At 38.3% G+C, this 14413-nt stretch overlaps 1 protein-coding gene across 6 annotated transcripts in view; it reads right to left on the bottom strand.

Annotated features, from left to right (window-relative positions):
* Window positions 1–14413, bottom strand: part of tenm2b (teneurin transmembrane protein 2b) — a 253318-nt gene that overhangs the window by 39602 nt on the left and 199303 nt on the right. For all 6 annotated transcript variants that reach the window (XM_079898743.1, XM_079898744.1, XM_079898745.1 and 3 more), the window contains one exon: window positions 2918–3040. In XM_079898743.1, coding sequence (XP_079754869.1) covers window positions 2918–3040 — 123 coding nt within the window. The remainder of the gene's footprint in view (window positions 1–2917; window positions 3041–14413) is intronic.

The following is a 14413-nucleotide window of genomic DNA, read 5'->3' as shown; positions in this document are numbered from 1 at the left end:
TCGGACGCTAATTGTTTCTCATGGGCTTGTACTGTATTTGAAACATTTACAGGGGTAAGTCGGTGATTTTATTGCCGTCCGGATCCATAATGTCAGTGTTTTTTCTCACCCAACCCGTGTAAAAATCCCTGGCCAAATTAGTACCTACTGTTTTTTGACAAACAGGTCGTGTGGTAATTTAACTGCCGTCTGAATCCACATCTCTGAGTTTACAAGAAGAGATTCAAAATCCACTGTTTAAATCCTTTTTGATAACTGCCGAGCACCGTACGTAAGATGTACACTTTTATTACTGAAATGCTGGAAAGTATTTACAAGAACAATATTTCATCGCAGCTCCACCTCAGCGAACAAAATTGGGAAAGAGAAGAAAGCACGTAAAAATTTGAAATGGTTATTATGGCAGCAATATATGATACAATTTTAAAATATATAGGCTAGGCTATTATAGTTTGGATTATTTTTTTATAATATCCCATGTGTCCTAATAAATGCAACTATTTCTGAAGTGCTTCTTTTATAAAGAACACCGCTTTCTCGCATAATGCAGTGGAGCAGCCCCTGCACGAGAGAATAACTGATTCTCGAGCCATCGATATCAACAGATAAAGCACCATCGCCACAGACAGAGCCGGGTAACGTCTGACGTAAGAAGGTATAGCTTAAGCAGCTTCCTAAGGTATGGTTCAGGGAACACGCCTAGAAATGGTATACCTTTAGTTAAGTTATACCTTAAGAGTCTTCGTAGTGACAACGTTATCGGGAAACGCAGTCTTGGTTATGTGAGGCAGTCGGTAAAATATATTTGTTTAGGTTTTAACATTATTGCATGTCAAGAAACCATGCAAAAGAAAGTATGTATTAATCGATAATCTGTGCCATTAATCATAATTTGTGTGAATGGAAATAAAAGTTGTTGGTGTTTTACTTCCACTAGTGTTTATTTCAGCTGGACACTGTAGTGAATTGTATGTATAGGTACATTTTGGGATTTTTTTTCAAAAATGTAGCTAGAAGCACGTTTTTCCAATGAGCCTATGTTGTGCATTATACAGTCCAAAACAAATAGGATTGTGCACACACACACTCCCCAAATGAAACTGTATTAGCACCTATTTGTCCTCTTCCATAAAGAAACACTCTTTTCGAGCTATCTAAAGGGAGAAGAAGCTGTACTGTGTGTGAAGAACGTCAATACCGGCACTCTCTAAAGGTCAGCGACAGTCGTTATCATCTAAACGTGTTGACACTGATAATGATAAATCATTTGATGTGACAATCATTTGACAACAGACAGCAAGATTCTTTGTGTCTGAGCCACTGAGAGTTAGTTAGCCAGAGCTTTGAACCATTAACTAAAGTCCATTGAGATCTAAATAACACTGTTTATCAAAGGTCGCTGTGAGAAAAAGGCACACAAGACTGTAATTTTACACTAATTTACTCTTTCAATTACCAGTAAAGAAGAATCCCTGTTTGGGCTCAGATTATTCTTACAAAACCTCAGTCTGACATAGACTAACATGTGTAATAACTGCATTAGCATTACATATAGAACTGCAGGAGGAGCATTGAGAAGAGTTGGACCAGTTGAAGACAATACAAAATCTATTATAACATGGCATATTTCTTAGTGAAACAAAATACTCAGTTAGAAAAAATGTAGGGTTGCACTTACGCCATAATGTTGTTGTGAATATTTTATTAAATAGTTATTGTTAGGTCATATTAAAACAATTTCAATTAATGAAAAAATGGTTTATGATGTAATTGATTTCATTACACTGTTATTATTTCTATTAGTAAAATAGCTAGAAAAATATATAGAATTGGGCTTGATTTGTGAACCAAGATTACTTGTATTACATTGTTTTATTATGCTATTACATAGTTACTACATTACAAACAAAAAGTTACTTTTCAATTAATGAAAAAAATCAGCTAGAAAATTATGCTCGAAAACATGCTTAGAGATGCGCAGACCAGCTCTAACGTCACCCGAATCTGCTGTTAAAAACAAATCATCCACCTGTCACCCACCCGCACCTTTTTTCTCTGATTTAAATATCCGCACCTGACGCGCACCCGATCGTCACATTACAATAATTCAAAATCTCAGTGTTAAGCACTGAAGGCTGCTTTTAAATGAACATTTATTCAATGCAAAAGTTCTTCTTGGCAAAATTTAATTTCTCTCATAGCCTAAACCAGGGGTCAGAAACCTATATGGCACACGGAGGGGTAATTGCTGGTATGTGCACGAAAGTGAGAGATGTGTATATATTCAATTCAGATAAAGTACATCACACATAGAGATCTACCTTTTGAGGTAATTATTCATCATAGTAACACAGCTTGTTTTATTAAGTTAGAAGCCATAAATATGATTGTGTGAGATTTAAATCACTTAAGTCAATGAAAGCGCACAGCTCTGAAAGCAATCACGCACACACAAAAGTTACAGCTTGTTCACATTCATTGCGTTTTACCGTGAAATGACAGTTCCGAGCCTTTATTAAAATCAACACACATTAATGATTTATCTCTCATCCACCCGCGAGTCCCACCCGCAATTTTTGGAATGTTATTTTTTTTGTTACCAGACCCGCCCAACATTATTTGCACTGGATTATTCGCAGTGTCCGCGGATATAACTCCGATCCACGCATCACTAATGGTTACACTGTAATTATGTTATTACAAGTACTTTTTACAGAATTACAGAATTATGACTAGCTTTTTTTACCGCACTGGAACAACATGAATGCTCATGAATTGTGCAATATAAAACGATTGACGTGTAAACAGAGAGCAGTTTGGATTTCATGTTATCAGGGGGTTTGCATTTAATGTCATCAGGTGATTTGGATTTCACATGGTCATGTTTCAGGAGTTCAGGGTCGTGTTTTGCTTTTACCTCTGCCTCCGGAGGGCACTGTTGCCACATCGCCAATGCCAGGAATACTCATGCTGAGGCCAGTGTTCACTAGATGCCCTTCTGTGGGCTTCAGCCGCCAATTCAAGCCAAGCAGATTAAGAGCTATAAGGGAGAGAAAGAGAGAATTAAAAAATAAAACATGACACTACATTACACCGTCCAACTACATTATGTATGCCACGTCCTGACAGCTGAGAGCATGCGACACACAACAACTATAACTCTTGCTGACAGAGGTGACTTTAGCATACAAATACACTCATTATAGAAAATGACACTTTGACTGCAGTCTGTGCTTTGTTTGGGCTCTGTGCCCAGACAGGTTTTGTTGGACCAGGTTTAATCCAAACCAATACAGGAATCCTAAATTCTCCAAAGATATGAATATGTCACATAGAAGCGGGTGGCAAATGAGAAAAACAAAACATTAAATGCAACACAATACGATTTCAGAAAGGAAATGACACTTATCTTGAAACTGCAAAGCAAGGTTGTGAGAGGACAAGAAAATTGTCTTGGGAAAAAAAAAAAACTGAAGCCAGTTTAAAGTTGGTGACAGATGCCAAATATTCTCTACACATTCTTGTGTGCGTGTGTGTGTGCTAGAGAAGATTTTGGCTAGATGCCTGCTTCTCTCCGCACCCCATATGTACTATAATCAGTGCTTCAGTGCTTCAGCACTTCCAAGAGTTTGTAGAGACTGATTAGCTCCAATGGAGATCACTCAATATGCAATATTCAAATCTGTCAAGTCTGTTTAAGAAATATGATAATGATCAGACAAAGTTAGTTTTTGTGATGTGCTGGTGAAAATTACAAATGAGGTGCCCCAAGGAAAAACAAGTGCAGTCATACAAACACACGCGCGGACATAAAATATTGCGGGAAAATGCTGACGTTTGCAGTATCAACCGTAACACCTCACCTCCACCCCCTAGTTCTTCTATCCCTCCCTCAATCTCATCCACGCAAAATCAATGCCAACTCAGTCTTTTGGTACCTCCTGACTGTACATTTGAGGGTGTGTTATCACTCTTGTGTAGAGGGGTTAAAAGAAAAAGCTGACTCCTTCAGGCTGTCAGATGCTCTGATGCCATCTAGTCATTGTCCCACATGCACTATTCCTCATCGTATCTCTCTGTCCTCTAATCAGCAATATCTCTCGCTCCTTCATTGTTCTTTTCACCTTTCTTGTATCCTCCATCCCTCCTGCTTTCTTTTTGTCCATTTCATCGCAGTGCTCGCTGACAGAGATGCTCTGTTATGACCTGAAACATCTTGTGCTGTGGAGAAATTCTTAACATAGGCTAATGTTTTATTCCTCTGCAAGCTATTGGTTGAAAGCTGATTTTGCCACACAAAAACAAATATTTAATTTATTATATATTTAATTTCATTAAATGAATATAATTAATTTCTTGTTTTTTTTTTTTGTATAAATAATATAAAAAGGCAGAAATGGCTTTCATCTGAAATAGATGTATATTTCCCCCTTATAATAGAGAGTTATCAGCTTCTGGAGTTTTCTTAAAGCAATATGCCAGTGTCCAGGTTGCAGAGTATACCTACAGGGCAGCAAGCACTGGTGAGCCATTGATTTGAATTGAAAGGCTAATGGATTGCTCTCTTCACGTTTATGTAAACATTCTTGAATTCAATCACAAAAGGGAAAAAGAAAATCACTCAACCTTTAAATATCACCGAAAAACATTTTAGCATCACTTTATCTTCTAATGTAGCAAGTGTGGTCAACATATTGAGATTAAAGCATGTTTTAATACAAAGTTTTAAAAAATAAATGGAAATTTTCACCACAGCTGGATAAGGACAGAAGCCTTATCAGTTGTACGGGCAACCTCTTCAAATCTTTGATCAATTAGCTTCAAAAGTAATTAACAATCCATGTGAATTTATAGAAAGTATGTCAATGCCTCATTAACTGAAATGTTCAGCCATTTCAACAGCATTTTTATTTTCATTTGCTGCAAATGTATTTGTCAACAGAGGATAGCCAATTAACAGTAACAACAGTAAACACAGTAACAGTGGAATAAACAAATATAATTAAAATAATTGTAACATCAAATTACATACAGCAAGTTCATTCAGCATCCATCTAGAGAATAAAACGGACAGCACAAGAAGTACCTTGTTATTTCATATCCTCTGTGGAAGAATGTGGGCATGGTTAAGGGTCAGGTAAGGGCCGAACACTGGCCTCATGTCTGGCAGCATTAGCATTAGCGTCACTTTGCACTTTTTTTTTTTTTTGCTAATCAAATTTGGAGATCTTCAACAAACATTTTTGGTCTGTGCAATAAGCATTAATTATTAAGAGAAAATGTGTTAGATGTGAAATTCATGAGATGCTGCCCCTATCTTTATGTAATCTCTATGTATAATTCACCTCTTCAAAGTGATGAATAATATTACCTACCTAAAGCATGGAGAAAGAAACAGGAAGAAAGAGAAAGAGTGAGAGAACAGATTGGGATACAGATGACAAAAGTATTTCCCTGTCTTGCCTGAGTAAGTCTGCATCTTCAGTCTGGATTTCTTCTCGGACTTAAAAGCACACTGAGAAAATGAAATCTAAGCTGCAAAGCTTATTTCACTGAGCTGTACCAGTTGAGTTGGTGCTGACAGCAACATTGCAAAAGTGGAACTCTTTCTTTAGCAATCCATTCCGATCATAGAACAGTAATGCATTTTTGAGCTAATGCTTATACGAATCACATATTCAGTTTAGGGTCAGAAGAAAGCCCTAAAAAATGCATTACTGTTCTATGATCGAAATGGATTTACACTAGAATGTCGAATCCGATATTTGACAAAAAACATATTTTTTATCTTGGCTTATTAAAATCATTTTACTGACATAACTATCTGGGTTTACATTAGGTTCACCAACATAAAAATGATGAAAATCTAATAATTATTTTCATATTATGCCCCATAACTAAAATGATATTAAAATGCATTACTGTTTAAAAGTTTGGGGTCAGTAATTATTATTTTCATTAATTAAGGCTCCATTAAAGACATTTATAATGTTACAAAATATTTCTACTTCAAATTAATGCTGTTTTTGATTTCTATTCATAAAAAAAAATCCTGCAAAAAAAAAGTATCACGATTTCCACAAAACATAATTAGCAGCACAACGGTTTACAACATTGATAATAATAATAAATGTTTCTTGAGCATCAAATCAGAATATTAGAATGATTTCTGAAGAATCATGTGACACTGAAGACTGGAGTAACGATGCTTTGCCATAACGGGAATAAATTACATTTTAAAATATATTAAAATGAAAAACTTTTATTTCAAATTGTAATAATAATCACAATATTACAGTTAAATATGATTTGGTTAATCAACCCAATTCTGCATATATTTGCCTTGGTAAACAGAAGAGACTTCTTTCAAAAACATTTTTTTTAAAATGTGCTGGCCACAAACTTTTAAAAAGGTGGTGTATATTAAAATATATATCAAATGTTTAAACATTTAGTAAAATTAAAAATAATAGTATGTTATAACATCACAATAAGAGTATCACAATCATAGTGTGAATAATGGATATTGTTTTTGAGATCTGTTGGTCAGGCAAACTAAGTGCTCTGCACTAACGATACTGCAGAAAGACAGTATCAGTTATCAGAGATATTCTCACATTATTTTACTTGGTACATACATATAAAGTACATGTATTTTGACATTTCTACTCTGAATGAACTTCATTTTGACAAGATGTCTGAGTTGTTCAAAACCACTGGTGGTCCATAAGGGGCCTCTGATAGATGTGTACAGTATATGAAGGTTCTGCTGATGTGATAGCTACAGTATGATCTAATCCATGAGAAGCACTGCCCTTAGGCACGGCCCTGAAAACCAAGTCACAGGTAAGTCAGCTGATCTCCTTCATGAGCTCACGCTTGCAGAATAACTGGAGAAAAGAGCTGACTTACCTTTGACAGCATGAGAGATGCTTGGAAATTGAGGATGACACTAAACAGATAGTGGTGTCAGCTTTATGAAACAACTATACGTGGTCGATGTGCTGTTAAGGTGCCTGCGGATAGTCTCTGGAGGCTTGACGGTATGTGTGAACGTTTGAGTGTATTGCTGTATTACGATTTTGCTCTGCATAGAATAAAATGCTAAGAGGGTACACGGAGGCTAAAAGTATTTACACAGAATCCAAATCAAGGGAGACAATATATCATGTGCTTAAATGCTGATTATTGATCAGGTGCATAACAAACAGAAGACACACACAAATTAACATGATCAAGGAGCAGCTATCTGTCAGTTGCCTTTCTCTAATGTGAGGGAAAGAAAGTTCCCTTTCGAGAGGAACTCAACGCTGCGTTATGATGTTAAAGGGGTGGTATAATGCCCCTTTTTACAAGATGTAAAATAAGTCTCTGATATCCCCAGAGTGTGTATGTGAAGTTTTAGTTCAAAATAATGTTTATAGCATGTTAAAATTGTCCCTTTTTGAGGGTGAGCAAAAACGCATCATTTTGTGTGTGTCCCTTTAAATGCAAATGAGCTGCTGCTCCCGGGACAGAGGGCGGAGCTTCAAGAGCTTGTGCGTGTGTGAGTGTGTGTGTGTGTGTGTGTATGTATGTGTGTGTGTGTGTGTGTGTGTATGTGTGTGTGTGTGTGTGTGTGTGTGTGTGTGTGTGTGTGTGTTCGCAGCTCCAATTACCTCTCACAGACAAGCACTAAAATGTCAGAAACTGCTCTGCCTTTTATGTTCAGAGTCGGACAAAGATGGAGAGACTGAAGAAGAAGTGACAACATGTAGAATGCAAGCATTTCTGAATGGTTAGTTGATGAATTTATGTAGCTGATGTGGAGTTAAATATCTTCTAGTCATTGATTAGCATATTCTGTCATTAAATCATGTTCCCGTATTTCCCCATATTTTTGTTGTTGTTACACACAGAATGTAAATAGATGTAAATAGACTTAGGGAGAGGCTTAAAAAATAAAATTGTACAAATCATTTCATCTTACTCTTCAGGCTTACAGCCACAAGAAAAAAAATCGATGCATCCTCAAATGATCAAAGTTGACAGCACATGCTTTCACCTTGAGCACCAGAGTATCAGAGGAGGATGAATGTGCAGGACATTTAAAAAGTAACTGTCACACACAGCAGAGGATAAAAATGAAAGAAATAGACTCGTATTAAAAATTTTATTAAACGAAAAATTAAAAATGCCGGAAAAGACCATAACTGTCTGTCTCTATTCTGTTGCACCCACAATAAGAAACGCTTGTGCGTGATGTCACAGTGTGTAGGCGGAGCCCCATCTCATGGTTTGCAGGGAGGCCCCAGGATTTGTGGTGCACCAATGTTTCAGAAAATCAAAAACATACACACGACTACTTTACATAGCCAGCAAACCCAGTTCTACTAGCTATTCTATTGCCACCCTTTGAAACACGGCTCATTGCCAAATGCTTCATATAAAATACTACTGATATTTGCCCACCGTTTCATTATTTATTAAGCCTTGTGTTGTATTTATACCCACGAGGGATATGTATGGATGAAACAGGCTGCTCCCTATGAGTACCACTCCAGCAAAAAGCAAATAAATCGCACAATCTGAAGCCACTTTGAAGTCCAGCTACAAAGGCTGGGGGGACCAGAAGACAGCTAGATGTCCAGTGAACCCAGTGAGACGGAAGCTCACCAGAGGGTAGGAGTCCTATTCCTGGAGCTCCAAAGCTTCATCGTTCCAACTTCCCTCTTTGTCTGGGAAGAGTTGCTTCCAGAATGAGCTGTGTGAATGAAAACATTCATGCAGTATGTCCCCATGGAACACAGACACACACACACACACAAACACACACACACGCACACACACACTGATGTACCTAAATCAACCTGACGCAACTCATCCTCACTTCACAGCAATCTTCACCTGATGTTACAGAAGATTGTTTAATGCCAACACAAGGGCTGCACAATAAATCTACATACAATCAAAATCACACTGCAGGCTATTGCGATTATTATACTGCAAAAGGCGGTGATTTAATTAAATAAATCTATAGTCTGCATGCACTATGTGCTTCAAAGTAAAAGAGCAGCACTCTGTCCTGCCTGTTGTATACTACACACTACAAACATTCATGGAGCTAATGATACAGCTTTCAGAGTCTTTAGAGCAGCTTTCAGTTTGTAAAAGCTCCACAAAAGTGGTTTGTTTCGTAAAAAGAATAAAGACTCTGGGGTTCAACCGAAATAATGTGGCATGAACGTAAAGAAATTACAGCATAAATATTATATAAAATAAAAAATGTGTAATATATAAAACTCTAATATTCATTAATATTATTATATTGCAGGGATATTTACATTATATGATACTTATAGTACACTAGTGACCCCAGTGTTCCAAATAGCAATTAAACATCTAAAAGTATCTTTATCTGTACGTTTTCTGAGAGGAGTACCTTTCCTTTGTCCATGAAAAATGCTGTTTTTCTCTGCTAGCTTCTCGTGCTTCCCCTCAGCACAAGTTTGGTATCATTTTAAAGCGCAGCATTCCATGGCGAATTCTCGATGGCATGATTCTGAAACAATGAAATGTGATTTTCAAATTCATGCTGATGTAAACAAAACGATCTTATGCGCACTGACTGACAGATCCGAAGCGTACGCACAAAGACACCTCAGACAGCGCGCGATACCGATATGTACGTATAGCCTACACAGATTTACAGAATTTCTAAATATCTGTCTTGGTGAGTATTCACGCAAATATTGTCTGTTATGTCTTAAGTGAATGTTTGGTTAACTGTCGGGGAAAAACATCTGATGTGTAACATTATATTTTATCTGTGCGGTACAGTAGGTCTTAATATATAGGCTGTCTGTCTCATTAATGTTAATCAAACAATTGTGGTATCATGGGAAATAAAAGTCGAATAAATATTTTTCCTGTAAATATTTGGTTTTGACTTGGTGTGTTCCAAATCTGGTGTTATTACCAGGGATTTTAAGGTATGGTAGCTAGGTGATTTTGTTTCGGATCCTTTAGAAAACTTTATATTGATTTTTCCTCTAAATTGACTTTGCTGACTGTATCGACTTCAAATAGGTGTAGCTCAGTATTTCTTTTGTCTGATTCCAGTAAATCATACATAATTTGGAAGGTTTTTTTAATAGAGTATGTGAAAATAACTAATTTGTGAAAATGTTCTCATTGCGACTCATTTTGCCAGCACGGGTCAAATATTCTACATCCCTTAATCCTACCCTAATACCTAAACTTAACAACTACCTTACTAACTATTAAAAAGTAGTAATTATCAGTTTATTGAGGCAAAAGCCATCGTTAATAGTTAGTTAACAGTGAGAATTAGACCCTAAACTAAAGTGTGACCAAGAATTACACTCTCTGACTGACCAAGAAAGAGGAATGCAAAAGCAAAAACACAACGGCCTTTGTATATTAACTTCAAAAGCACACACACACACACACAAAATCAGCCTCTTCCCTGAAGGTGAAACGTTGTTTTCATTGCTGCTGATCTCCTTCGAGTGTGTGTGTGGCTTTGATGTGTGTTTTGATTTGAGGTGCACAAGTCCTGCTGCTATGAATATAAATGAAAGGCTACAGTGAACCGCCACACCCCGAGGACCAGCTCCATCTGATTACATCAGCTCACTCAGTCTTGACTGTTGACCAAAAAACTCTCATAGTACCCTGGGAAAACTTGCAATCCCCAGATAAAACGTCCTATAATGCCACACACACACACACACACACACACACACACATATGCGCTCAAAAAATAAAAAAAAATAAAAAATCATGGATGTTGCTTCAGGCATGCAAGGTCTATGAGTTTAACACACACACACACACACACACACACACACACACACACACACACACACACACACACTTTCCCCGAACCTCCTGCATGGGCATGACGAGATGGATCCAATCTATTCCACTCAGCTTGTCAAATACTCAAAGCACAACAATCACTCCCCACGGTATTAAGACACACACACACACACACACACACACACACACACACACACACACACACACACACACACACACACACACACACACACACACACACACACACACCTCTTCTCCCTCTCTCAGTCCTATGCCCGAGCAGAAAGCCTGATGCTTTGACTGACAGCATTTTTTATCACAGGTATAGAGTAACGATGGGGATCCCACAATCTCTGTCCTGCGATCTGCACGCGAAGCTCTAATCAAACTATTTCGCTCCCCTGTCACTCAGTTGCTTTAATATTAAGCAGATGTCAGACAAACACAGAATATAGGGGAAAGTAAATATAAAAGTAAAAGTAAAAAATGAAAAGTGTCATTTTAATCAGCTTCGGGCATGTACGCTGGAGTGTGTCAGTAAGGCAGACGGCGCAGGGCTGCAAGTTAGAGATTGGCTGGTGAACATATTATCTCCAAAAGACAGAATCTCCAAGATCTCGGGGTGTGTAGGTGTGTGACTGATTGTTGTGTTTGTTTGCGTGCCAGTATGGGCAGAGGAGCGTGCCACAAGGCTCCCAGGGTGCGTGTGTGTGTGTGGTGAGGACAAATATAAAATAGGCACTAAAAGTCCCTGCTGACAGAGAGCAGTGGTAAATGGACACATGATGACTCATTCTGACTGACATACAGCGTGTTACCATAGACCTGACAGAGTCTTGACCTGTTTCATAAACAAATCACTGTTTCATTGGCAGGAGCTGGAATGGTGAGTCATTACACTTCCGGCACACATCGCTCTGCAACTAAATAGATGATTTACAATCAACGGGAAATCAAAACTGACTAAATACTTTATAAATTCACCATCCTTAATGAACATAATTCAACAGTAGGGATGATAATCTTTAGGCTTCTTACAATTCAAAGAATCACTATTATGAAACGATTCTAAATGTATCTCAATTATTCCACAAATCTTTACTGACTTGAAACACGTGAATGCATGAGGTGGGATATGGGATAAGGATATAGGGACAGACATGTTTGGTAGTATGGGTCTTTCAAGGTTAAAGGGTAGGTTAAGGTGTAAGAGAAGGGTCTACAGTGTGATTAACAGGACCAGTCAACTTGACTTGGCAGAACAAGGCTTGGGAACAGAACACGACATGGCTTCAGGGAGCATGACTAGGGCTGTGTTCGATACATCGATACAACAATGTATCGTCACATACTACTTGTCGATAAGAGTACTGATACAGCTGCTTCTTTATCGATTCCGCAGCACGTGCGCAGCAGCGGACCGCGCTTAATTTGAATACAAGAACAGAATAAATACCCCATTCAGAGCTTCACACTAGCACAATACAGAAATATCTGTGTTTTACTTGTTTTTGTGGATTTCCCCACACATTTTGCGTCTGTCCTCTGTGCGTTTTTTATTCTTTCTGCGCGTTTGAGACATCAGAAGGTTGCGGCCGCGCAGGCGCGCACGCGTGCAGCTTAGAGGGAGCATTGCACTCAGCTCACGTGTGCAATGAGGAAGGTGGGGGGCAGAATACTTCACTTAGCCTTTAGACATCTATCATTTATCTCTCCTTCTTTCATCTGCTTCTTTCATCATCTTACACCAATTAGTCCACATTAGTCACAGTGGCCTTATGGCAGTCAGATGCAGCCGCTGTGCCCCGTGCAGAACCCCAACCTCCCGCATCAGGACTGCAACACCTGTCTCCTAGCAACCTGTATCCAGATCTCAAGCAAGGGATGCTGCCTCTGACATGAGAATGGCAAAACAAACATTCTCAGAAACAGCCATCCAAGAGATTGACACTGTAATTAGGCCATGGGTGAGTATTGGACAAAGCACTGGGGTAGTGGATTTGAAAGGGAGCACACTTGGAGTTCTGGGAATGGATGTTATGCTCAAAAAATGTTTTTGAAGCTGGTTTATATCACTGACAGAAAAAATATGAAAGAATGGCAGCCAGTGGGTTTAAAATAAAGTAAAATATTTAAATAGATACATACAAATAAATGTATATAAATAAAATAGTTTAGTTTTAGTTTACACCACGTGTGGCATATTCTTAAAAAATGTACTCATTAGTTTCATTAGGTTTGGAAGATCTTTAACACCATTTTCAATAAAATGTTAATCAAACAACTCAAAAATTCTGGTGTAACCATCAGTTCCAAAAAAAAAAGTATAAATACACTACCATTCAGAGTTGGGTTCAAGCTTTGGCTTTCAGTCTGACTGTGTGTTCAAATGCAGGGTGTTGTGTGAAGTGTGGTACAAACTTTAAAGAACCTGTGTGATTCAGGCAATGAACAGTGTTGCTAACTGGGTGGTTACAGCTCAGTGGAGCAGTCACACATATGCATTAAGAGTCCCATTGTACGGGCAAAAGTCCCTGAGGTTTTGGAATAGTTTACAGAACACTTTACAGACCACTGCACACAAGATACACACAAATACACATTCATTTAAAAGCACACTCACATCAAAAGTACTCGGAGCATAAATAATGTGTGTGTGTGTATAAATGCTTGACAGTATTGAGGCAGAAACTGGCTCTGCAATGTGCACAAAAACTAAAAATAAGGCCAGAGCCAAAGCTCCTGCAAAATAAACAAGGAAAAACTAATGAGATGTTAAACGTGTAAATGTGCAGATTATTCGAGCAGAAAAAGCTGCTTTTTTTCACTGCTTTGTAAAGGTGTAACTCACAGGCTGGCACACACTCAAGGTGCTTGGTGACATTTACCGTTGACTGTATTGCTGGAAAGGGTCCGTCTCTTATCAGACTCGACACGCAGTCTCTTTCTCACATTCAGGGCCACCTTTTCTTACCGTTCAAGTGCAACTCTCAGCAACGAAAAAACACCAAATGTGTTCTCTGTCTGTTCTTTTTTCTCAAATTCACTTGAGGATGCATCAGAAAACCTTATAACTTTTCACTGCTCAGTTACTAAGAACTTAACTTACAGTAACTCTTTTTAAGAAAAAGAGAGGCACTTTAGACTTGAAACTAAGCAGCACTCCCAGCAGAGGTGCCTTGATAAGATCAAACCCTCCTTCCCCAAATACATCCGAATCACAACCCATATCAAGCGGCGGATGAATCACACATTGCCGTCTGAAGTAAACGTCCACACGCTGAGGCTCCTTCCGCCCCTCTGCGTGGGTATTTGCTTTGCTGCAATTGTACCACAACAATAACACACATCAATGGTTTATCAAAGAAGCTTTGAAGCGCTTCGTTCTTCGTGATAAATGTCATTCTTCTGAGCGAGTCATCTCAGGGTCATTCTTTGAGCTTTGAAAGGCCATGGTGAGCTGGAGGACACCGAGCACTGCCCAGCAAACCCTCTGCTAACTACACTAACTTGTGCTCATGACATTTAAGGAGTGTCTAATTACATTAATTTATTCATCTTGCCATGGTTGCTGACTTATTGTTTAGAC

The sequence above is a fragment of the Squalius cephalus genome (assembly GCF_949319135.1).
Source record: "Squalius cephalus genome assembly, chromosome: 17".
NCBI classification, from domain to species: Eukaryota; Metazoa; Chordata; class Actinopteri; order Cypriniformes; family Leuciscidae; genus Squalius; species Squalius cephalus.
The sequence above is the reverse complement of the archived record's forward strand: the minus strand, read 5'-3'. Positions and strand labels throughout refer to the sequence as shown.